The sequence below is a fragment of the Dermacentor andersoni genome, chromosome 11, assembly GCF_023375885.2.
Source record: "Dermacentor andersoni chromosome 11, qqDerAnde1_hic_scaffold, whole genome shotgun sequence".
NCBI lineage: Eukaryota > Metazoa > Arthropoda > Arachnida > Ixodida > Ixodidae > Dermacentor > Dermacentor andersoni.
In genome coordinates, this window is record NC_092824.1 from 109,968,508 (window position 1) to 109,993,722 (window position 25,215).

Below are 25,215 nucleotides of genomic sequence, written 5' to 3' on the forward strand. Positions count from 1 at the left end.
TTTCTGTTCGAAAACGTTTTGCCAGTAAGCATCTTTACTGTCCTCCTTGCACACACATCTATTTGTACGTGAATGGATAGCGTTGGTAGATCTCCTCAGGTCAAGTACTAGATTGGGCGATGATTATTTACGTATTTATTTTATTTATTTCAAAATACTGCATGTCATTTGGCCCTAACAGGAGGGGGCATATTTCCAGCAAATAGCACATGCACAAAATACAGAAATTTATACAGGCGGGCGGATCGCTTGCCATGCTCGAACACTCCTTACAAAGCGCCTTGAAGGCTACTGAAGACTGCCTTTCAAACATCCGCTATAAGGTGTTTTGATAAAGGCTACGTAGCTGGAGTTGCCGCTAAACTTTTTGAAAACATTGGGATTATGAGAACTGAAATCCGATGGTTTCCTGCGCATATGGGGAAAGTGGACGAGACTCGGGTAAACCTCAATGAGGTTGCTCATGACTTGGCATGAGGACTTGCTAACCATGACAGTCACAACCGAGCCGTTCAGCATCAAGCCAGGGAATCTAGAGATCATTTAATAACATACAATGACATTACCAAACACTACTATTTAGGACGCAGGCAATTCCCGTTCCCACATTCAAAACTGAACAGGGCTCAGGCAGTCTCACTGCGCTTATTGCAAACAGGTACATATCCCACACCATACACCATTAATAAAATATATCCAGAGAGGGAGATTAAGATTCACTGCAACGATTGTAATGGCATCATTGGAATCAGACATATGCTGGCGGGGTGTCCCGCGACTCTCGACAACCTCGTTGAAGACTGGACACAGTGGGAGAAAAAGATTCAAAGTCCATTGTTTCAGGACCAACTAAGGGCCGTCCAGAGGGTCCATGATGTCGCTGAAAGGCTTGGCCTGACAGTGCCAACGTGGGAGCGGCCCGCCTTGGCTTAAGAAGCCGAGCCTCCGGACCTCATTGCAATAGAAGTTTTCACACACATACATACCAGCGGTGTAAGTACGTATTATTCTTTCAAAGTGGCTTACCATGCGATTCAAGGTCTGCTTCACACACTTGTACCATTCATTCTAAGGGATCTGCATATAGGATGTCCCAGCTAATGTTAGCCAAGCTGTTCAACGAAAAGCATTTAAAAGCCACGGTGACAGATACTATTTTAAGACCAACGATGTTCATTTGTGAAAGCGCTGACGATCGAACACCATAGGTGTTATTGAATGCTGCACCATGCTTTTTATTTTATTTTTCGTTGAACGGCTTGGTTAAGGTTAGCTGGGACAGACGGTATAATAAATAAAAATATTGCGTTGCAGCAAAAATGCACATAATGCCGTGTACTGTCACTATTCTTTATCATCGTCATCATCATCAGTTCCATTTAGGTCCTCTTCTTGAGAAAGGCATTGTTAAGCTATCTTTTATCTCTGCCCGGCATAAGCCATACCCAAACTGTACCTGCGAACTGCCGAATCTCATGTGAACGCACAGCAGGTCCTTTAACTGCTGCCTTTTCCTCCCATCTTGAAGGTTATTTGGTTTTAATTTAATAACCCATAGCAGATCTATGCGTTATTTTTTTATTCGTGAGTCTGCCTTCGGCGCTGCGATAACTATGGACGCCGCACCCATCGGCGTGGCCTTGAAGTGACCACCCGAGTTCAATAACGTCCACGTCCAATATATCGGCAACACGTGTGGCACGACTGACGATGAGATAAGATACTGGACGCCGTTGAAGAGCTGACCTTCCCTTGTTGAGGCTACGTCTCGAGGGGAGGCCTGGGGTCTTTGTAGACAAACAAGGCTGCCCTTGCGTGGTCTATCTTTGTTACGTAAACAGCCGTGAAGTCTGCGTCTGTTACCACTGAGTTCTCGAAGCATGGGCACATACGTGAAGGCAGAAGAAAAGAGATTAGATACACTTGCAACGGTTTCCTTTTTCTTTATAGCCTGTAAGAGGAGCCTTATCGCTCCTGGTTTATCGTTCTTCCCGTTTGCCTTTGAACTGCTGTTCAGTACGTGTAAACCGAACGTTAATAATAATATATGGGGTTTTACGTGCCAAAACCACTTTCTGATTATGAGGCACGCCGTAGTGGAGGACTCCGGAAATTTCGACCACCTGGGGTTCTTTAACGTGCACCTAAATCTAAGTACACGGGTGTTTTCGCATTTCGCCCCCATCGAAATGCGGCCGCCGTGGCCGGGATTCGATCCCGCGACCTCGTGCTCAGCAGCCTAACACCATAGCCACTGAGCAACCACGGCGGGTAAACCGAACGTTTCACGCTCTATTCATGTCACCGGGATTTAAGTGTAATGGTAGTAAAAGTCATACGCCCAACTACGCTGTTCATATGCACTTGGAAGTATAGTGTAAACTAAGAGTTACCTAGACCAACAGGGCATGAAAGCAAAGAACTTGACGCGGAAGAACGTTGTCCTTCGTTTACATAAGATTGTAACATGGCCGCCGAAAGCTGGGGTGCACGCCGCCCGATCTCGGAAGCAATTAATGTAATCATGTGTTTCACTCTGCTCTCGTTAAAGGCGACGCGCTGGTATGCGCCAACTCTCTACTTCTCTACGATTAAACTCTCTACAGAATTCACTATTCAGTCAGGAGATGTCTGATTTTTGCCTTTGTCTCTGTTGAGTGAATAAACCTGGCTGTTATCAGTGGGTTTCTGTGTTCCGTTCTATGGTTTGTCCCCCCTGTGTGCTACACACATAGTTCGTAGTCGGGAGACGACGGCGCAGTCTGTATACCGTGTCTGTAACTGCCTCACAATAGACGAATCGACAAATTTTGTATAGCCTGCAAGCTTGTATACGAAATGCACTTTTAACTCGTCACAATATAGTCATTCAGATGCTGCAAACATAAAGTCGCACACTTACAAACCCCGATTTGAAGACGGCCTAGATGGCGCAAAGAGCACGATCATCTGGCTACCACTACAGTCAGATACAACCTAAGAAGAATCTGCTGGTCGCTATACAACCGTCTATTTGAAAGAGAACGTTTGCAGATGCGACTATGAATTACGGTCGCTTATTTTCGTAAGGTAATGACGGCTGTCATTACTGGCTGTCATTGATGACTGTGCTCCAATACTCGCCGTAGACGCTAAATGGGCAGCCAAGTGGCGAGCGGTCATCTTAAGTCTCCTTGCACTTCTCATGAAGCCTACAAAACAGAACGCGTCAGCATCGAAGCTAAAAACTATTCGGGCTACTCTGCTGTCTAGACAAGGCGGCGGCTGAGCAGAACACTGAGAAACTCAACGGGAAGGCCATGTGCGTGCACAAACAAACGGGTGGGCACGCTTTGTTGCATCCCTAATGAGGTTACGTTCTACTTTCGATAACTTAAAACAAGCAGAGCATTAAAACTCAGCGATAATACGTGCTTTCGAAGCATTGTTTGTTTGTTTGTTTGTTTGTTTGTTTGTTTGTTTGTTTGTTTGTTTGTTTGTTTGTTTGTTTGTTTGTTTGTTTGTTTGTTTGTTTGTTTGTTTGTTTGTTTGTTTGTTTGTTTGTTTGTTTGTTTGTTTTTCCTGCCGACGTGCGGGGGCGTCAAGACGCAGATACTTCCCCAAAATAAGTTCCCTTTCTTGTGCCCGAAGCTGTCCTCTCAAGTTAAAAGGGACCGCCTTCAAAGCTGGTCAGAATTGGAACGCACCCAATATAATATCGGCGTCGCTTGGGAAACTGTGGCTTCCAATGCGGAGGCAGAGTGGGCAGATGGTATACAGTGCAGTGTCGTGAGCGAGTCTCCTACTGAAGTCTTATGTTGTCGCAATGAAAAGTCATCGCAACGACCCGAGTGCTGTCGTTCTCGCGACGTGTGCGTCGAGTTCACAAGATGAAAAGAAAGATGTTCGCAATCACAACTCCTTTATTTCACTAAATCGTCGTCTCCTAACACAGGCGAAGGGCCCCCAGCAAAGGCGCTGGTTCTATAGCAAAAACAGCGCTGCTTTGTCGCTAACAATGCTTGACAAAAGAACACAAGAGGGCAGGACGGTTGAAAATCACAACGCGCCTTTCTCCTTGAGAGCTAGGAGGTTTGCGTTAAAAATCACGAGTAAAAAAAGGCGCACAGAGGAAGAGAACTACACGATTGCCAGCAATCAGCTCTAAGTAGTGTCTACGAAAGCGCGGATCTCAGGGCCGGTAGCAGCTCTCCGGGAAGTAGACGGTCGTCTTGAGGTACTGCCGCTTGCGACGGAATTCGGTCAGCGGTCGCACCGAGGCCTGCTGCAGGAGGTGGATGGTGGTGGCGTCCCGGGCCGGCAGGCAGTGGAAGCCCATCTCCGTGCTCATGAGGCGCGTCTCGACGCACGAGTCCGAGCACTTGGGCAGCGGGGTGAGCGAGAAGCACACCTCGCGTTCCTTGCCCTCGCCACGCTCGCGGGTCACGGTGCGCATCAGGGTGCACTGTTCTCCGGCTGCGTTGTTGGAAGAGAGAGAAAAAAAAGAAAGCGACAAGTTCAGCACGATAACACGGGGAAGGCGGGAGATGGAAATTCAAGACGATGAGCAATACGAGGACAAGGTGAAAGCAGGAGCCAACGTTTCGACAAGTTGACTTGTCTTCTTCAAGGCGACATATGCTTTCCTCGCCACAGTATATATATATATATATATATATATATATATATATAGGTGGGACCCTACACCCTCCTATATATATATATATATAGGAGGGTGTAAGGCGGGTGGGTGCGGCAACGCGCGAAGCTGTGTTAGCGTGTCGAATTGAGAATAAAGGAGCGCTGTGCACAAGGCCAGTGACCCGGCCGTCTGTCAACCACGTGTCAACGCCCGCGTGTTAGCCGCACCCTCTCCCCTTTAGAAGAACCCCCGATATATACTGTGGCGAGGAAAGCAGATGTCGCCTTGAAGAGGACAAGTCCACTTGTCCACTTGTCCACTTGTCTCGTTTTGCTCATGTCAGCACGATGTAATTAATTTCTCATCACCGCCTGCAAAACCAGGACCTGGGAAGGCTGCCTGTTCTTGTTGTTCAGAAAATAAATAAATAATTGGCAGGCGACGTACGTGCATCACGTAAGCAAGCCGGATCCTTCATTCTACTCTGTCCCTTCTTGTTATCTTGAGTTTCCATCTTTCGGTTGCCTCATTCCCAAAAAGAAAGCACTTGGTTGTGCCCGTTCTAGTGGCGCTTGCCAGCTTGCCCGTTCCCTTCTATTCGTCTCGGTGAGTAGTAAATGTGTCGTCAAAATAATAATAATAACAATAATAATAATAATAATAATAATAATAATAATAATAATAATAATAATAATAATGCGATATGCTTTATATTTTTTTAAACCCGTGGACAACATTTTATGGCAATAAAAGGAAAGCTGCGGACACAGCGAACGAACGGTAAGCTCCTGCAAATTATGCCACACATTCGTCAACTTTTAAGCTGGGGAGCCGAAAACCTAAACCCTTTACTTACTACAGCCCTTGAATCAATATAACATACAGAACACACTATATATATATATATATATATATATATATATATATATATATATATATATATATATATATATATATATATATGTCAGTAAAACATGTTATCACATGTTTTACTGACGTTTGTCTTTGTTTTTCTTTTTGAATGTTATATATATATATATATATATATATATATATATATATATATATATATATATATATAACATTCAACAATAAAATAACAAAAAGACGGACGTCAGAAAAACATGTGCCATAACGTTAGTCTTGTCTTCCTTTTTAAATACTGTACCTTCGGGTCTAGCGCGAAACCCTTCGTCTTTTATTATATATAGGTTGTGTTCTCCCAAGAACCACTTCCCTCACGCGAAATATAGTACGGTAAGGGCGCATACATAATATGAAGGACTTAGGGAGTCAGTTTTATACGCCCCTTACGTTTCGTAAGTGGTCGACGGGGGGAGTAGCAAGATGTTGATAAGTGAGCCCCTGTTTTCGTTGAAATGGAATATGAAAAGTCTATATAGCTTGAATTACTATTCCCTCCAGTCGCGGCTACACCCAAGCCTTACGCATACGAAGAGAAAGTTGAGTAAATTAGACAAGGTCGCGTGAGACGTGATCTTCGCTTACCATTGTACGCACACGGGTTTCGGTACACGGGCGCCCTGCAGTTGTCAGACGGGATCACGTAGCTGTTGCCGAACGTGGTGGAGTTTGGGTGCACGCACTTGTCCGGGCCGATGAACTCGCGGAACTTGTTGAAGTTGTAGTCGCCGCAGAGACCGCACACCTTGCCCCGGTAGAACGGAGCAAGCTGAAAACGGAAACGGCAGAGTGACGCTGTTTGTGTTTTGAAACGTTGTTCGAGAAAAAGTACCGCTTACTGCAGCGTTAGACAAACTGCTTTGTCGTTCCCGGTCATTTATCTTAAAGGTTTTAAATTTGTGAAGACGAGAAAAACAACGTGACTGTAGCTTTCGCGGGTAGAGGTGGCACATCAATAGCAAGGCCTGTCTTCGGGCCCGAGTGAATCCGCATGCTTAAACTGCGAGAATTTTACGGTAGGTAAACATCGCGTGATGTTGAATTCTACACCGTTTAGTGTCGAGATATTTTACCTACAATCGCCACATTATTGTTCAAAGAGACAGCTAGATAGCAAAACACCCGCCAGAAAGAAAATTTTCAAGAATAGAAAGGAAAAAGAAGACGCTCCCACTTGATGTAACACTTTCAATGATCGTATGCTGCGTGAGTTGATACACAAGGCGGCGTGACGCAATGGAATGAAAAAAGAGGCGATGACACAAGCATTGAGCTAATGACTAAACATTCAACGAAAAGTTTTCAATTGTAAATTCAGCGCTATTGTATGTCTTTCTTTTTCGTACCCTGTCTGTGTCATGCAGGCTTTCGGGGCAATAGTCTGAACTTTATCAAAACAAACTAGAGAATCCAATAGTAACTGCGTTCTGGCCCTGGGATCACAGTTTGCTGTAAAATCTCAAAAAACAGCACCGGAACTGTTCACCCTGCCGAGATGAGCTTTCTCAACGAGCACCCGAGTCTGATGTAGACCTAGTATTCCTGAAGACGTTGACGAGCTAACGCGGAATAGACCGAATTCGGAAAAACCTGCTTTGGAATGAACAGTAAATTACCTGTCGAAACCATGCTTTAGTTGTTTATAGTTAGAGCAGATAAAGATGGTTTCACTAATCTTACACACACCCAATGCAAGTCAAATGCGCTCGGTCTATGCATGCGGACTTCGATGAAAAAATAAATGATCCTTCGAATTGCGCCTTGTCTACAACGTCTCTGCGCTGCTGAAACGCAAGCCAGGTGTCCGTAAAGTCCCTTCTGCGTACATCGTAATACATTTTATATGACCTTATACATGCGATATTTACAAGAGACATCCGAGGATACGGATGACACCTGCGAATTAGTACCGTACCTGGACAAAGATGCCTTTTCCATCGTGAGAGACGCGAACGCCGAAGCTCTCCGATAGGATCTTGTAGATTGGCTGCTGCCCGTAGGTCTCGATGCGGAACAGCTCGATGTCACGCACTCCGGTGTTGATGAACTGCCGGAAAGGCTCGTCCGGAGTCACGGGCACCTTCTTCCCGTTCACTCGCACGATGTGCACGCTGTCCTCCGACACTGGCAGCACTTCGATCTTGAAGGTGTGCAGGAACATGCGCAGGGCCTGCAAGAAACCGCTGGTTGTTGACTCGAAATCCAATGTGCGTTATGTGACGACAATGTTGTGATAAGCTGCTTGTAAGACGACACCTCCTGCTACACGTGCGCGCTCTGACATCCAGATTGACCCGTCTTAGGTATATCCACAATGGCCGTGGCGCAAGGCTGCTGAGCAAAAGGTTGTGCGCTCGACTTCCTCGCCACGGCGGCCGCATTCTGAAGAGAAACTTGGGGGGTTTGATAGTTTTTGTTATAAATGTAATTTTTTATCTTATGGCCTCGTCGATGAAGCCCAGTCTAGTAACAAATTGAATTAAAGCTTCTTGACTGACTGCCAAGGTGGATCAGTGCCTTTCGCAAAATCTCAGCTGCTCTGTACATTGCTTTTGCAAAAGTGGTACTGTGCGCCCTCAATTTAATGGCTAGTGAAAACCAAGACCTTCTGAAACTCCAAGATTTTGCATTATTGAGAGATTGTGGTCTACCAGGCTGTGACAACCGATACTGGACAAGCTCTCGTATACATTGCTTGAAATGGCATCATATGGAATAAGCACATGCGTGTAAGGAAGCCCGTTACTACTCTGCTCAATGTTTAACATTCGGTTTTGCGTATTATCTTTCTGAGGGGCAGAACATTGTACAGATGTCTGGTGCTAGGTTTCTCGTCATTGTCCTTCGAACTTTTGCTACATCGTCGGCTATTTGTCATTTCAGTGTAAGAACACAATGAAAAGTTGGCGGCATCTTTTTCTTGATCATTGGATTGAATCGCAACCAAAGGTCCCTTTAAAGGCGTATCCCAAGAATTCTGTTTTAGGCGAGTGCTGCTATGCAATAACAAGAATAACCACGCACCTTGGGGTAGTTAGGGTTCTTAGTCTTGGCTCCAAGGACAAGGAAATGCTGGTTTTCTGAACAGTCCTTGGCCAGAACCTTGTAGCAGTCAGTGTCGGGCAACTCATAGATGACTTCGTCGAATGTCTTTATCATCTTTCCTTGCACATCACAGTATCCTGGCAAATAAAGAAAGCAGAAATATATTATTGCCACATTCCTGTTATACAAACAAATCTCTGTAGCTTTGACACATCTTGTGTGTTTTTGCAGTCTTAATTGATTATTGACATCGTGTGACAGACGACTCAGATGCTCTAGAAAGAGTAAGCTCATTCCAACGATGATATGCTGCCAATACGTTCTCAATACCATCAATAGCAAGCAACTCTGTGGGCACGTCTCATTGACAGGCTTCCTGCAGGCCAACTAATAATGACTTTATTCATAACTAGAAGTCATTATAATTGATGACTTTAGTTATTAATACTTGTTAGGAGTTACAGTGGATAACTTGATGCACTTTCTCTCCACTTTAACGTCTTTATTGCCATTGTTACGTTGCTTCGTCCGGGGCAGCTTCGGTTCTCTCGTTTCTCTTACTTTCATATTGACAACGAAACATTAGTTTGTTTTGCCAAGGCTTCATTATCACAGAAACCGCCACCAGGCCGCAAGTAAAGGAGAATACGAAGCTCACCAATTTCCACAAGGCACTTTGTACCCGCTTTGGGTGCTGGCTGACAGCAACCTATACATTGCACACTCTAGCAGCCGTTAACAAGCAACCCATTCCTAAATATCAGGCATCAAGAGCACTTTAACCAACAATGAAAATTGTCAGCTAAATCATCTGGGGCCGTATTTTTGAAATACCCATGCCATGTTTCGATCTTTCTTTCTCATAATGCGTAGGGCCCACCGGCCGAATCCAACAATCAGGGCTGATCGGAAACACTCCAGCAAAAAGATAAACAAAACGCTAGGTAGATGAACTGCAAAGTTTGGCCCTTGGGCATTTTGCTCTTTCCTGAAGTAGTTCATGGTTTGGCGCGTGCCAATCTCGTCTACTTCCACGCCCAGACCGAGCATATAGGTTCTTAGGTTCCGAATGACCTATAGCACCATTGTTTCCTTTTTTGAAACAAAGCATGAATAAGAATAAATAATCATCGTTCAATGTTCTTACCCCAAGACGAATCAATGAATTTATTATAAGCGAAAGAAGAAAAAAGGCCACTCACTGTGCCTGTAGAGAGATGAGTACTGCTCGAGGTTTGAGTACTCGAAGAGCGAGTAGAAGCGGGGTGTGATCAACCAGGATGGCAGCGGTGCTTGCTTGTACTTGATGATCTCGTGGGGAAGAGTGATGTGCAGGTCCCAAATGTCGTGGAAAGCGCTGACGTTGCCGATGAGTTTCATCTTGCCCTCAGGGTTGGTCACGTCGAAGTCCTCCAGCTGGTACAGCCATGGGAAGTAGCTGTAACGCACGTGGCGCCTGAGCTCGTGCATGTATCTGATGAAGTCCCTGGAGAGCTGTGCACAGAGGGGAGTGTGAAGAAGGAAACGGACGGGAAACTTATTGAGACTGGCGATACCAAAAAAAATGGATAAAAGATTAGATGATTGCTAGGAAAGAAGTAGGTGACTGACCCTAGTCAATACCAAATTACGTTTCGAGTTGGTGTGAATCCCCTCCTCCACAATGGGGAGCTGGCTACCCCAAATACTCCTAATTAGTTTTGAGTGAACGACGTAAACTTCACGAGTGATATGATGATAGCCAAATGATACGCACATTGTGTGTCTTGTGGTTTGAATGATTAAAGCTTAAATATTGAGCTTTCATGTCAGCTTCTTCCTTGGTGGCCACGACACGCGCGTTCTCCTATGTTATTCCGAGATCCACGACATAAACTCTCGAATTGCCAAATACGAAGGAAAGAAACGAAAATGAAGGCGCTTCCCTCAAACAGAATACCTTTAAAGGAAAATTGTGGGGCGAAAGCTGTCCTGAAGTCGCGGCTTCCATTAGTCGGGTTACCTTCATCAAACTTGCGCTGGTTTGATGTTCTGTGTTAACTGCTCTAAACGCTTATCTTTCTTTAAATCGCTTTTTTTGTTCTTTTATTGCTTTTTCAACCCACCGCGGTAGCTTAATGGCTCTGGCTTTGCGCTGCTGAGCCGGAGACCGCAGGTTCTATATTAGCCGCGGCGGCTGCAATCGAATGCGGATATAATGCAAGAACACTCGTGTACCATTTATTGAGCGCACGTTAAAGGACAGTAAATGGTCAAAATTAAACTGGCGTTCATTGCTATGGCGTACGTGCCTCTTAATCAAATACGTACACTAAAAATTCAGCGATTACGATATTCTATAATGCGAAATTTGAGCGCAGCTCTATACGTGCTTTCATTTCGCCATATATTGGCTAGCGCGAACAGTCTGTCGAGTGCGGCACATTTCAAATGAAGCGAAAAATGGCGTAACTACCTCGCTAATAGGGAGATCGCCAGAGGTAGCACGTGGGTGACGCACTGGCGCGATTCACAGCAGCCACCGCAGACAGAGCTCCGCTCATGCAGCGCTTTGTTTCCATATGTGGTATGAGTCAACGCGCTCGCTGCATGCCATCGGTGAACAGACGATGGCGCGCTAGCTACTCTGGCGCTATCTCGTAGCGGTGGTCACCGCAGAGCCCGTCTTGCGCGGCACTACGCTTTCCTCCTCACCCTTTCGCCATGCTCTCCTCCTCGACTTTTCGCCTCATGCTTTCATTGTGGCCTCCTCCTCCGCTTTCCTCCTCGCGCTCTCTTCAGTATCGCCGGCTTTCATTACCCATTGCGCTCCGCGTTCGCTCATTCATCTTTTGCTGTGCTCGTTGGCTCGGTTCCGCCGAGGGAAACCAAGGAACGTCGAGGCACGCCGACGCTGAGCGCAAGGACGGGCGCCTAAGCGCTGCGCTTCAAACACCGAAAGTGCCGCAGCCTGCTTCACAATTCGAGAGCATGGGCACTTGATCTGAGAAGAAGCTGCGGTGGCAGGAATGGAGGAATCAGAATACTCACGTGCTCGAACTCGATGTCGGCAGTGAATTTCTTGAGTGTGCTGGCGTCGAACAGGAACTCGTCGCAAGCCTTGCTCCAGTGGACGCCACCGGACTTGTCGTGCGAGCACTCCTTCCAAAGACTACTGTACGGGTTCTTCAGAAACTTGCCGGCAGGCTCCTCGTGGTCGCGGGTAGCCAGCAGGTGCTTCTGTTCCTCCGTGTGCTCCCAGATGGTTCGCATTGTGATCTGTGAATGCGGGAGCACGTACAACGTTGGCGTGTAGCCAGTATGGTATTGCAACTTCGTAAAAACCAGTTTCATGACCGACGCACATGCTCTGCAGCCTAATACACCGATTTAGATTTAAGGCTCTTTTTACGTGCGATCGGACTTTGTCACACTCAGTGTATTTCTCTAGCGTTTAATTAGTTCACGCTTACTACAAAAACGGGTGATTTAGGAGGAAAAGAAAAAAAATATCTCCACGCGCAAGACCTGACCACCTGTGAATGGTAATTGGGGCGTTGAAGCTAGGACAAATAATAAAATATAGCATAATATTTACCTAACAACGTGAGAAAATCAAAATGGAAGCATAGGTGACGTCGTCGCAGGAATGCTTGCTCTTAATTACTGGCTTAATTTTTCACTCACCCGCGACTACGAAGAGACGCTTATGCATCTCCCGCGTGGCTGCACTAGCTACAGTGTGAATAGGAAAGGGCTCTCGACTCCGCTTGATTGCCTGAACGACCACCTGTTGTCACGGGACAGAATCAGAGAGCACGGTTCCAGATTGCCCTCAACACAGAAGGCCTTAAAGGCTTCGCTGTGCTTCTTCGGGACATGCGTATTGTGTGGTTGAGTCTAAAAGCTTTATCCCACTGCAACGCATTTATGTGAATACAATTTTCTTTCGTTCCTTATGCTGACATCTCATTCTGTCATCATTCCGTCATAGGAAGGTTTGGTTAAATAAATACTGATTGATTAATTGCTTGATTGATTGATATTCAATTTTCTTCTCCTCTTTCTCGCAGCGCACATTAGCCAGGCGGTCTTTAAACTACGCAACCATCGTTAATCAAAGAATTAATGAAGCACTCAATCAGTCGGTATTTATTTAACACTGGACAACCTTTGTCCCCTCCTCTTCCTATTTCATTTTTCTATTCCCTCTTTCCCGTCCCCTACAGTAGGGTAGCCAATCAGATCCATTTCCGGTTAACATCTCTTCCTTCTCCCTTTCTTTCCTCCTACTCCTTCTTCAACCTTCGTTTATTTCCCTATCATTCTTTCTCTCCCCTAAGTTTAAAGGGAGCGGCATTTTGCCTACTTTCATCGCTGCGGAGAGTGGACTCACCTTCTGATCAGATTTGCAGTCCTTGCCGAAGTTGAGTTTAAAGTTTGTACTGACTGCGTGGCTGTCGGAGATGAGATCCAATGCCCCTATCTTGACGTAGTCGGGTGGCGGGAACTTCATGCTGCCGTGGAAGCAAATCTGAGAAAAGCCAAAACGAAAGCAGAAGTTAAAAACGGTAAAGGCGCGCATTTAACGTGTCATTGGTACGGCCATCTGTTGCCGCCGCTTACAGCAAACGTTAAGGAGCCTGTAGTTTTTTCTCTCAGCATTACTATGTCGAAGTCTTAGAGACACTGAATGATACATATTTGAAGATTTTTTATTTAGCCTAGGCATTACATATGAGAGTTCTGACATCTGCCCTACAGTATCCCTATCAAGGGAAAACAAGGGGGAGTCGGGAGATGGAAATTCAAGACGACGAGCACAACGAGAAAAAGGTGAAAGCAGGAGCCAACATTTCGTCACGTTGACTTGTCTTCTTCAAGGCTATCAAGATACAAATGGTTTAATAGCCTGATGCTAATGAAACATATGAAGCCACCAATGGAACCTTCGTAGCTTCGTGCTAAAGAACGTTTCCTTCCATGAATATCGTTCCATCTGGAGGATTCCCGAAGAATTTATTTGTGTTATATTTGTTCATTTAGCAAGAATTCCTCACCATTATTACCAAAAGTGACTGTCGGTGAAATAATTCCCTTTTAAGTGCAAGCGTAATGGCCAGCTTTTCAAATCGGCGGTTTGTCTCAGGCCCCGAAGCTAGCGAACGAGGAAGGCGCCTGGAGGTGAAGAAAATGAAAATCGCGCGCCGTGGATACTACAGACGAGCGCGCTCGGCGTGCGGCAAAGTACCGCCACCTAGAGGAATGTTTAGGTAACGTTAAGCGAATTCGAGATGGAGAAACCAGGCGAAGCGTCTCGGAGGGGGAAGGTAGGCAAATACGCGCTAGTTGGACCTCCTCTAGCAGTTGCTACTAATTTTCCTTACGAAGCGTACGCAGTGCGTTCGTCTCGTGGCACTGTACTCCTCGCGCGCCGGACGCTGTGCGTGTGCGAGTGAAAGCGTTCGACGGTGAGCCTACGATGGCGGCTTTCGCGTGCGCAAGGGGAGGAAGCGCGCCGTATTCCGTCGCGTGCGTTGCACCATGGCACCGGGGGAGGGGATGAAGCGGGGGCATTGTACTTCGGTCGCACGTGTTTGATCTTGAACACGATCTGCTTTGGGAGCACAGTCTAAGTGGACCGACGGCTCGTAGGTTTGCGTGCACTGGGTTCTCACCACTGAGTTTGCGTTGAAGCGTCACTTCACTCGCTGCTGCTGCCGCGATTCCACACGCCTAGCGTTCTGACAGCGAATGTCCGCGGTTATCTGGTGCAGACACTTGCACACCATGCTAGGCAATTTAAATAGTAAGCGAATGTTGACAACTCTACGCTGGCGGCTGCTCCGAGTGGCACGGCCGCGCAAGCCCTGTCTTGAGTACGATCTGTGATGCGGACAGTGTAGGCGTGAAGGCGCATCAAGGGCCGATAACGTAGTGTGCGCTATAGCACTCATACGCTTGCGCGTCACCCCCGTTCACGAAGTGAAACGTTACTGTAACTTTTTTTGATCAAGCTCTCGGATTCATCTCCCTACAATATCTCAGACTTCGGAAATGAGCTTTGGCTGTAACTACACCAGCGAAGTTGGTCCCGCTTTTATATATTTCAGTAATGACATTTCGGTTTGGTGATTACTCAGGCAAGAGCATATTTTAAAGAGGTTCCTGATAATCTTCTCTCGGGTGGCAATTTCGGAAAGGATGCACGAATGCGCCTGATAACGCATTAAGTCCTCGCACGCGATCTTCTCGTCTCATTTTACAATACCAAGGTATGGAGATTGAGAATGCACGCTCGGCTCGCCCTTGTTGCAGTCGATGTTGTCATTCACTCTAGTTGCAGCCAAAAACAGGAATCGAGCTAGTAAGGCACATTATTAAGCGGGACCCATGCACCCCGAAAATATAGCGAATTGCCGTCGAGGAATTCGTTCGGTGCTAATCCTACTCGCTGTGATTGTTCAAAGCATTCTTTCGATTACAACCAGCAACCTTACAATCGTAGTGATTTGCCCAACGCACCTTGACTGGATCTGTCTCGCCGACGGCGAATGGCGTGCGGTCGTAGATGAAGTTGATGTTGTGCGACAGCAGGTCCCTGGTTCTGCTGTACACCAGCTCCGACACAATCTTGCGCTCTCGCTGACCCCTCAGCACCAGTTCGCCGTCGATGACGGTCGTGTAGGAGCGAGCTTCGTCGCGCACCGAGAAGGCCGGGTCTCCGATTTCTGAGGCATACTTGGAAGTGAATATCTGGTTTCCGCGAGTCTCGGGGGTCAGGAACTTCCAGCCGAATTTCAGCTCAATCTGCGTGGGACAAGTCGTTGCCTCGGCGTCAGCGCGCGTAATGTGCACAAATAAAAATGAAGTCTGGCCTTAAGTTTTTCACAATATCGCCAGAACAGCCATCCAAATCCAGGATTACTGTTCTCTGACCATGCATAGTTGTCGGTGCTGTTAAATATTGATTGCGGCTATCGCAATTCTATACTGTATTCATAGATGGAGCATGTTTATCAGCTTGTGTGGCACTACATTCAGTACGGAGAGCTTTTGATAGGGGTATCCAAAAGTTGTGTACTTCTTTGGACCAGCAGCCCTAATTTTTCTTTAAATTCTAACCACAGTGTAGCTATATTATATTCTATATCTATGGACGAGAAGTGCGTTCGCATTTCTAGAAAACACGCTTCCCTAAAGACGAAGGCTTACTCTTAATTTTAACTGGGTTATGTTTTGTATTTTTCATAGGAAAACCATGTGGTTTACGTCGGTGCCGCAGAGACCCTATCGTATTTCAGCTATTTAGTGTTCTGTGGAACTCGCATAAAACCGTGAAGCTGCTGATGATTGCCTCAAGATATTAAATGTATGACAACAATACGCATCAGCTCCCTTATCAGACAAAACGCTAAGCTTTTCATTTATGACAGCTAGCAACCAATTTAGTAGAAGTGGTCTATTCTTTATCAAGTCCATACACAACAGGTGCTAGGTAACCCAGCATGCCACTTGGCTCTAAAATCCGCACATATAATGCATTTCTTTTCACTCATCTATCGGCAAATGGGTGCTTACTTCGTTTGTGATGTCTCGGTTGGCTGGTGTAAGCATCACGTCGATCTTTCTTGGGTGCCACATAGGGTTCTCAGTGATGTAGTAGTACTTCTGACGGAGGTCGCCAAAGTACCAAAAGTCCATCCATGATCCCCAGAAGTCATAGGTCTCCAGGTAGTGGCCGTCCACTTTCAGACCAACGCCGAGCATGTCGTGGAAGTACTCTTTCTCAAACTGTGTATTGAAATCAAAAAGGAAATCTCTGTTTCATGCTACATTACTAAAGCATGCTACTATCATACGCGTGTAGCAGAAGGAAATAGTATTTACGTTAATTAGTGTCGGTCAGTATCTAAAAGGAAACTTTGTAACATGAACGCTACTGTCGATGTAGAAATGAAGTTACTTTTTACTTGAAGTAATTAGGAACTATTTTGCACCCACTTCCGTGAAATATTTCCTTTATAACATTCTACCTTTCGTTCGCGAACATTCCATTATAAGCACGACCATATTAGCCCAGACTGATGTAGAAACTCTGTTATGTCCTAACCAAGGTCATCATCAGCACTCACAGCCACTTCTAGAAGGTGAATTAATTTAATGATCTATAAAATTGTCTGTAACTTTCATTGCTTTTTAATCAATATTTTCTCCGAAAATTGGGCTGTTCACTCGAAGCCCAAATCCCTACATTCCGCTTTTATTGTTCTTTTTTTTTCAGATTCCTTAGCAAAGTGGAACGTGGTAAAACAACGGTTACTTCTGGAAAACGAACCACATGGTTACCCCTTGACCATGCGAGAAAAGATTAACTGATACCATGAGCCAAGAAATATTAAGCTATCGCACATAACAACTTCGGCTAATTACTTTAACCGCATGATAATTTTCAGCTGTCCGTGTTTATTAGGTCATTAGCCTTATATCTGACTCCTCTTAAAGGCTGTTCGCTGCTTTCACAACTGAGTGTCTTCAACGCTACCAGATTTAAGCTACGCGCTGAGCACGTCTAGGCACGTCTAGGCACGCAAATCAGTTATGTAAATGGGCTCACCTTGTGAAGATCCTCGGGCATGAAAATGTCGACCTTTGTATCCTCATGAATGACGGGCAGGGCATTCTCGAAGCTCTCAATGAAGCTGAAAGGCTTGAACTCATAGTGGAACACTTCGTGCGGTGTCTGTGGGCGCGCGAGGATCTTGAACTTGTGTTCGATGAAACTCAGTCCAGCGTCGAAGTTGAACGGAATTGAGACAGCGCTTCGACTGTCGTAGCCCACTCCCACGCTGACCTTCTCGAAAGGAAGCAAGATGCTCGCAGTTTCAATCATGTGCGAATCGTACCTGCATAGGAAGAAGGCAGTCCCTGTCAAATATTTCGGAGGCACTGTGAGTCAGCTGAATTGTCGTTAAACTGGGGTCGTTTGTCGGCCCTCGAAAAGCCTGAAATTACCTTTAGAGCTTCATAACTTCAGGTATGGTACAGAACTCCAAGAAGAATGCCTGATCATTCTGACTCGCACAGTGGCTTAAGCACGTTAGACCTCTTTAGTACTTGGCAGTATGACCAAATTAACCTTTCTAAGAACTGTGCACAATTGCGCAGATTTGTCCTTCGCAGAACTAATCATTCCTGAAGTATCTCCACTGAGTACACAGTGGCTGACAGCTTGCGACAATCTTTGCATCAAATAGCACCATATTGTAACAAGTTATCTGGACAAGCATGAAATCACAATCCTAATTTTGTAAACGTTATTTTTTTATCGCAGACACGTGCACACATTTTTACGAAAAAGTAACGTATTTCAATTCGTCAATTCAGTTTATTTGGACATACATAGATGGTACAGGATGTTCACGAGGCACGGCAAAAGGCGGCAACAATGCCTCCTGACAGGGCCTTCACCTCAGTTAAACAGATAGTTTCTAAACAGATAGCATTTAAAGCGGTTAAATAGATAGCTTCTATGGGGACTATTATTATTGTACTTCTTTCATGTTGATGGCCATATTTCGGCCGCACTGGTTATGTTATCCAAGGAAGAGCTTTACAATAGAGCCAAAAACAATTCGGCATAGACACTCAAGACTGCTTACATGTGAGAATGTGAAAGCATCATAGCGTTTGTAGACTTCGGAACGTTACGAAGGCGCTCATTTTATACACTCATGACGTGGCGCCACCTCATCCCCATTGGCTGCGGCATCATGTGCCTAGTGACGCACGTATTAGGCCACATCTTTACTCACCCAGGTGACTGTGAAGTGACGTTTGCAATAACACGCGCTAGACGCACCTTTAGTCAGCCAGAACCATGGAGCCGCCGTGGCATACGGGAAGCATGCTCGCCTCTCCCCTCAGAGGCCTGGTTTCGATTGCAACTCAGACAAGAATGTCAATAATTTACTTTGTTTGCAGGAACGTTGCTGCAGAATTTCACGTCAATCCGAGCATTTTTGACATGTTTTTACTCTTTGCGCCGTAGACCATTTTTGGTACCTTCTTTGGGTAATGCCGACGCCGATGGATTTTCGCGTAATGAGGCATATAACGCGTTCGCATTAAAACCTCATTGTAACACGGAAACACAACGTCAGTAGGAGGACTGGCCTACTCACAGAAAGTGTCCCTGCATCTTGACGCCGATCTCCTCGATGTATTTGCCGTCTGGGGCAACCTTGACGTCGAACTTGAAGTCCTTGTTCTTGTAGTTCACGAAGGCGGGTTGCTTCTGCTCCAGGTAGAAAGGTAGGCCAAGCTCGGTCGGTAGGAACAGCGACATGTCTTCGCCGATCAGGTATTCCTGCGCCTTGAAGTCCTTCAGCTCGCCGGCGATGTTCTTGGTCCACAAGAACGGGTCGTTTCCTGCGCATTTCAGTCGATAGTTGAACACAAAGCCATAGCCGAGACCGTCGCTGCTCATATTTCATATTTCGGTTCATACGTTCGTGTATTTCATCAAGGTTAACCTCAATTTTGCTTCACCCACGTCTACCTTGAGCATAATCGGAACTTCTCAGTAAGCGCAGCTCGCGACCAGAGCTCAATACGAGCCTTGCGTTAGCGCTGACATGATTGCACTGCGCGATAAAATTTAGTGCAAGGTGTTCATCATTTTGGGGGAGCAGGCTAAAGCTGCTGCAGCTTACCAAATGTAAGGTGAAAACATATACAGTAATATAATGAGTACGCTGTCTGTGGTGTACCTAATGGAATAAATTTAATGTACATAGCTGCTCACGTCAAAAAACTTTTACTTCAGGTGTCTTGTAAAGGCGAAATATGGAGTGCGGAAATACAATGCATGTTTGAACTTTTTTGAGAGGAGTATACCACGGTTATCAATTGAAACCTCTAGTTCTACGTTGGGACGTAAATGTGTGACGCACGAACTTTACCTATAGTAGCCAATAGTAAGACGAGGAGATGCCTTCAAGTAAATGGTGCATTGGGGAGCTTGGGATATGTCGTACTTTTTTTACAGTTTAAATTCCCATTTTAATAGTCAGCGTTTGAGGTACTGGAAGACGACAACCCTCGCCCTTCAATGACACAAAAGCCCACCAGCATATAACAGCTGTTCTGTTAATCAGTAAGTGTGTCCTAGAAAGTTAGAGTACCCCCACTGTGCCCTTCTTCAGTCACTTTCATGCTGTGTGCACACGTTACACAAGCCTTTTCTAATCATGCTGCATGAAAGTGCTTTGAACGAGGCGTTTTTTTTTTTATGCTTGCCGTCATGCGTCTCCTTCATGGGGCTTCAAAAGATCTCAAAAGCGTTGCTGGACATATATTGAAGGAAGCTAGCTCAACTGTTGTACTTGTTAAAGGTGCAATTGTACGACACCATTGATATAGATTATTTGCGTGCTGTACAGCTACACGGCTAGCTCGTTGCCCGTTCGTCTTATGCTTTACACACTTTAGACTTACGTTTTGTTACGCATGAGAGACACTGTCACAGTCGCTTACAAGTTACTTACGCTAAAGCCTTTATCAGCCTGTAATGTACACGTGGCCGTTGTGGATGCAGAAGTCTGAGTCGTTTGTGTTCCACGCACGAAGCATCGAAAGGTATAGAGATGTGTGAAAGCTCCTAGCGTGTAAGTTTGCGAGTGAACAGTTTCTTTTAGCACAGACGAAGGATAGCACAATGTATTTACGTTGCGCTAAGAGTGTCCACGTGGCGAGGGACTGGAGTAACGTGAGACTTGCAGTACTCTCACTACACGCCGATTTGACATCTTATTTGACCTGCTGATCTCCGGTGTAGAGTGCAGCAACATTCGCGCCTCACCTTCAGCGAAGAGCGAAGCGAATGTGGTCTCGTTGAAGTTGAAGGCCATAATTTCACTGTCGAAGGCGGTTATCCTAAAGTTCACGAATGCCTCTTCGTAGTCACGTGTCTTAATGTGGAGCTGTGGACAGAAAAAACAAACGAAACGACCATGTTGACATAGAATTGGTACATTTTGCGAAGAGCAGTCATTCGCCAGAAGTGCACACATATGTAAAACTTGGCCGACTCTTGGAGTAAATACATAACTCGTAATAAAGACGTTGTAACGGCGAGATTGCTATGAATTGTTTAGCCTAGCTCGAAACTAAGGCCGGGTGCCAAATGACGCCAGGAAGTAAAAATGCAATACGAATGCAAACACACCAAAGAGGTGTAAAGATTTGATGGATGTGGCTGGTCTTTTTATGTATATATAAACAAAGCGCAGTCAATCTCACGTATTCACCTTAACGCGTGAGAATAATGCCCTTTTGGGCTAAAAACATGAGGTACTCGCACACTAAACATTAATTAACCAATGATAACGCAGTCGCTCAGCGAACGATAACGCACTCTCATTGTGTGCATAGCCATTGTCTGAACCACGGGAACAGCGACAGCATAAGGGATTGTTTGTCATGCATGCTACCAAAACATGTCGGTCATGACGTCATCACAACTTCACCCCACAGAAACTCTTGCAATGACGCTACTAACTAAATGAAATCAAATCAGATTTTCATTCTACATAAAGGCTCTTCCTTTTTTTTAATAAGAGTAATCTAAGCGTTGTTTTTTTCATGTGCTAGGAATGTGAAGTCACGGACAAAAAAACTTAACATGAGCTTGGAAAGACCAGCAGGGTATAATGTTAGCGTGACGCATTTCCCGCAAACAGCCGCAACGTTCTCACTCCGAGCTGAATAAAATAAATATAGCTTGGTCAACGTATCGCTTCTTCAGGCTCATATAGCACAGGAATGGAAGGATTGTTCACCCAGCTTCCACCTCCACAGCCACCAGACAAGAAGTACAAAATATCGTTCTACGTTTAACCTTGCTGCCAACAGATGGAATACCGTAACTGTCTTCGCTCGCTCTTGCTTGGGCTAAAGCCCCTGGATCGGTGCACCTCCAGCAGCAGACTGGTCAGCGGAAGACCAATGCAGGGGCTTTATCTAGGACAGTAGGATTTGGCATCGATGTTTCGTGCCAAGCTTGAATGAACAATATGGCGAGCCGGGCTAGTAGGGCTTCTTCCTTTCTCTTTTGTGTGGGCCCTCATGTGCTTCGAGATCTGTCCATTGTGAAGTTTGAATCTTGCCAGTGCCGTCAGCATCACAACAGATTGGCTTGGTGGCTTTTCATATGTTAACTTCTGACACAATCGATAGGTACTACGAGGCTAGTAAATGATGCATGCATAGCTAAACGCAATCGGAAGGCCATTGTATTTATCTTCGACTGAGACTGTCTTGCTGTTCGAAAGGATTAACAGTGCGCACGAGTGAACTGCAGCTCTTAGCCACGTCTGTCAGAGTTTAAGTAAGATTAGGCTATTGTATTCTTAAGTGCAAAACGGACATGTTAGTAGTAGCACATAGGCAAATGACAAACATTTTGATAAGCCTTTGGCCTATTTTCGGCTGAGTTGCTCTAATGAGGAAGTTGATTATTAAGATGTTGTGATGGCGTCTTCGGGGATGAGGCCTCCTGAAGTGTCGGGTCTACGTTCTGTGATGACGTTCTACGAGAGGTTTCATTAGGTGTGCTCACGAAACAAAGCCAAACGTATCACGGCAGTTCGCTCACGTTTTGGTCAATCTCCTTGACCTCCTTGTTCACTGAGATGTCGCGAGTGGGCCGCTTGCGTCCAAAGAAGTTCCACAGGCTGCGCTCAGGGTGAACGTCGCCGGTAATCCGGGGTCCGTAGATCTTGTCCAGCACGTGGTCGAGGCCCCAGGTGTCGAAGGTCATCTCGAAGCTGTGGTAGTTGAAGTTGTTCCTGTAATCGTTCATCTTGAGCAGGACCGAGCGCGGAAGGTAGCTGTCGTTGGCCATGATGTATGAAAGCATCGAGAAACCGCCGTAGTCATACTCCGCTGCAAGACGAAACGAGAACGCAAGTGCGAGGTAATTACGCGTATTCTGCACATGAAAAGCAAGACAATAAAAAGTAAAAAGTAGTCAGCAAGGTCTATGTCGTTTGTTTAAACAAAGCAATACGAAGAAATTGTAGTGCATGTGCAATGTTCATGCCATTAAAAAAAATTTCATTTATGTATAATTATACATTGGGGCACAGAAAGTTTAATTTATCAGCAAGTAGGGAAACGCGGAATTACCGCATTTGTTTCACGGTATAAGCGAAGCTCTATTTTTTGACGCAAGTGATCTTTCCTTTTTATGTCATCACTTTTAATACCGCATTGTAAACTTCGTGCTGGCCCAGCATGTCCGCGTTGTACTTTACTCCAAAAAATGAGCAGCGAAATCGACTCTCTAGGCAGCTGATAGAGATTTTCCTCAGAAATTGATTCGGCTAATTTCAATACGCTTGAATGTTGGCAAAGTATCAATAATAAAAAGCGCCACCACTTCTTGTCATGTTTTCTTTCACGAGTGTATCATGCATGTGGAATGCTCAGAGTATTTTTGTGAATATAAGCATTATCAGGACGTTCTACCATTTCATGAAGCCCATTCGGCTTTGCATGCTAAATAATAAGGCGAAGTAAATTGAATGTGAAACACTTAATTATGATATCGCCGCATAAATCGTCTGCGTGGATGTGAAAAGGGGTGAAGTTTGTGTCGGCATGTTATCTCACACCGAACAGGTCGCAAAAAGACATTTCTCAATAGGAATGAGTCTTCTTGCATTTCTACAAAATTGCATCTTTGGCTTTGCGAGTAAACAGGATTGCACAACGCTAAATATGAAAGGTGCTTCACTCACGCTCGTAGCCGGTGTCCATGAGGAGCTTCGAGTATGTCCATTCATTGATATCTTTGAGTACTTCGCTTTCCTCAATAATGGGCATCACGTAGCGGAGGTGCTGGGCTCTGGATCGTATGGAATAAAATTGCGCCCAGAATTAGTTCCAGTTTGAAAAGACAGCCTAACGAGACGCCTCCCAGTAACTTAGCGTGGAAGCTTGGGCGTGTTGGTGATTAATTACACAGCGCAAAAAAGACAAGGACACGAGAGAGCCAAAAGCACGCAGCGCTGACTTGCAACAGTTTATTCATGAAGACATGAAGGAATAAATATAGAAGGTGCAACATTTGAACAACGGGCAAAAACCTGGAGCATCATTTCCAATGCTGATTATAATAACCATGTGCCTGCAGTGTCCACTGAATGTTTGCCATTAAAATCTTGTTAAGATATGCTATTTCCCGAGAGGAAAGTGCAATCGAAGGAGAACTGACGCACGAGCTGTCAAACTTCCTGATGAAATATGCCTCAATGATTTAATGTATCAGCTGTGAACTATATTTAGCCAGCATTTCGCTATTTTCCAAATAGGGTTTACACCCGTGATTGTGGCGATGAATACCTAGATGGTATTCGGTATACGGTACAGGGCCATCCGGCTATCGTTTTAATGGCAAACATTCAGTGGGCACTGTCGGCGCCTGGTTATTATAATCAGCATTGGAAATGATGCTCCAGATTTTTGGGAATGATTCACATGTTGTACGTGACAGCACTTTATATATTTATTCCTTCGTATCCTCATGAATAAACTTGCCAGTCAGCGCTGCGTGCGTGTCGCTCTCTCGTGTCCCTGTCTTTTCTTGCGCTGTGTTTTTTTTCTCTCACTAATGTTTCCACTCCTCAAAAGCCATGCTCTGTTAAGTCACAAATTGGTATGTACCCCGTAAACCTGTTAAGGTGACTCAGGGGCTAAGCCGGTATGCTGCTGAGCACAAGGTCATAGGTTTGATTACAGTGCGCGGCAGCCGCGTAACAGTGGGGGAAAGATTAGAAACCGCGTGTGTGCTTTGATTTAGGTTCACATTAAAAGAACACCACGTGGTCGAAACCAATCCAGAGTCGTCAACTACGGCGTCCCTCGTAACCGATAGAGAATTTTGGGGCGTTAAACCCCAGAATTAAATGCACGTAATCCTGTAATGTAAACGTATAGTCCGCATAAAATCAACTGTACCTTTCGTGAATCTAATCGTAGGAATCGGCGATCAGGCCGAAAATGAAAAAGCACGTTGATATTACATTGCCAATTTCACCCCTACCATTCATAGTGGTGAATTCGGGGAAGTCGACCTGCAATTCCCGGCTGAAATGATTGCGGTTGATTGTGTAAATCTTCATTCCTGTTCAAGTTCGTCACTTTACCCCACATGTCAGCAAATGCACTTTCCATGCAAAGCAGCCGCTTTTTGCTTAACACTCGCACAAACACTTGCATTGGAACCAATCAGTTCTTTTTTTCTTCATGTCCAAGCTGTAAAAAAACGCCTAGCACCTCTCTTAGCCATTGTAGCGGCATTACATTGTATATGTATTTTGCCGCCTCCATAACTACATTCATAATTTCATGACCAAAGGAAAATTTAGTCTTCGGGGTATTCGAAGAAAATCTTGCACTTCCATTTCGGAAATACTGCCTCTTCCTAACAAGCAGTGACCAGTGCATCGCATTAAGCGTTTGAAAGCTTCACTTGCGCTGCTGAGGAATAAGAGTTTGCATTGCTTGCATAATTACTCTTGAAATTTTGTCTCTCTTCTCTCTGTCGGTGGTACTTCAATTTCAGTGCAATGCTTCTTCCG

At 45.3% G+C, this 25,215-nt stretch overlaps 1 protein-coding gene across 1 annotated transcript in view; it reads right to left on the bottom strand.

Moving 5' to 3' along the window:
* Positions 1–3,884: 3,884 nt before the first annotated feature.
* The window catches only part of LOC126539611 (vitellogenin-6-like), a 36,502-nt gene continuing 15,171 nt past the window's right edge, over positions 3,885–25,215 (bottom strand). The window contains exons 14-27 of the mRNA XM_055075401.2: positions 23,374–23,480; positions 22,227–22,516; positions 20,433–20,553; positions 18,754–19,000; positions 17,187–17,475; positions 16,151–16,363; positions 15,095–15,379; positions 12,966–13,103; positions 11,621–11,848; positions 9,793–10,084; positions 8,570–8,727; positions 7,461–7,715; positions 6,131–6,314; positions 3,885–4,455 (exon numbers count right to left, since the gene is read on the bottom strand). Coding sequence (XP_054931376.1) covers positions 4,172–4,455; positions 6,131–6,314; positions 7,461–7,715; positions 8,570–8,727; positions 9,793–10,084; positions 11,621–11,848; positions 12,966–13,103; positions 15,095–15,379; positions 16,151–16,363; positions 17,187–17,475; positions 18,754–19,000; positions 20,433–20,553; positions 22,227–22,516; positions 23,374–23,480 — 3,091 coding nt within the window. The 3' untranslated portion in view covers positions 3,885–4,171. The remainder of the gene's footprint in view (positions 4,456–6,130; positions 6,315–7,460; positions 7,716–8,569; positions 8,728–9,792; positions 10,085–11,620; positions 11,849–12,965; positions 13,104–15,094; positions 15,380–16,150; positions 16,364–17,186; positions 17,476–18,753; positions 19,001–20,432; positions 20,554–22,226; positions 22,517–23,373; positions 23,481–25,215) is intronic.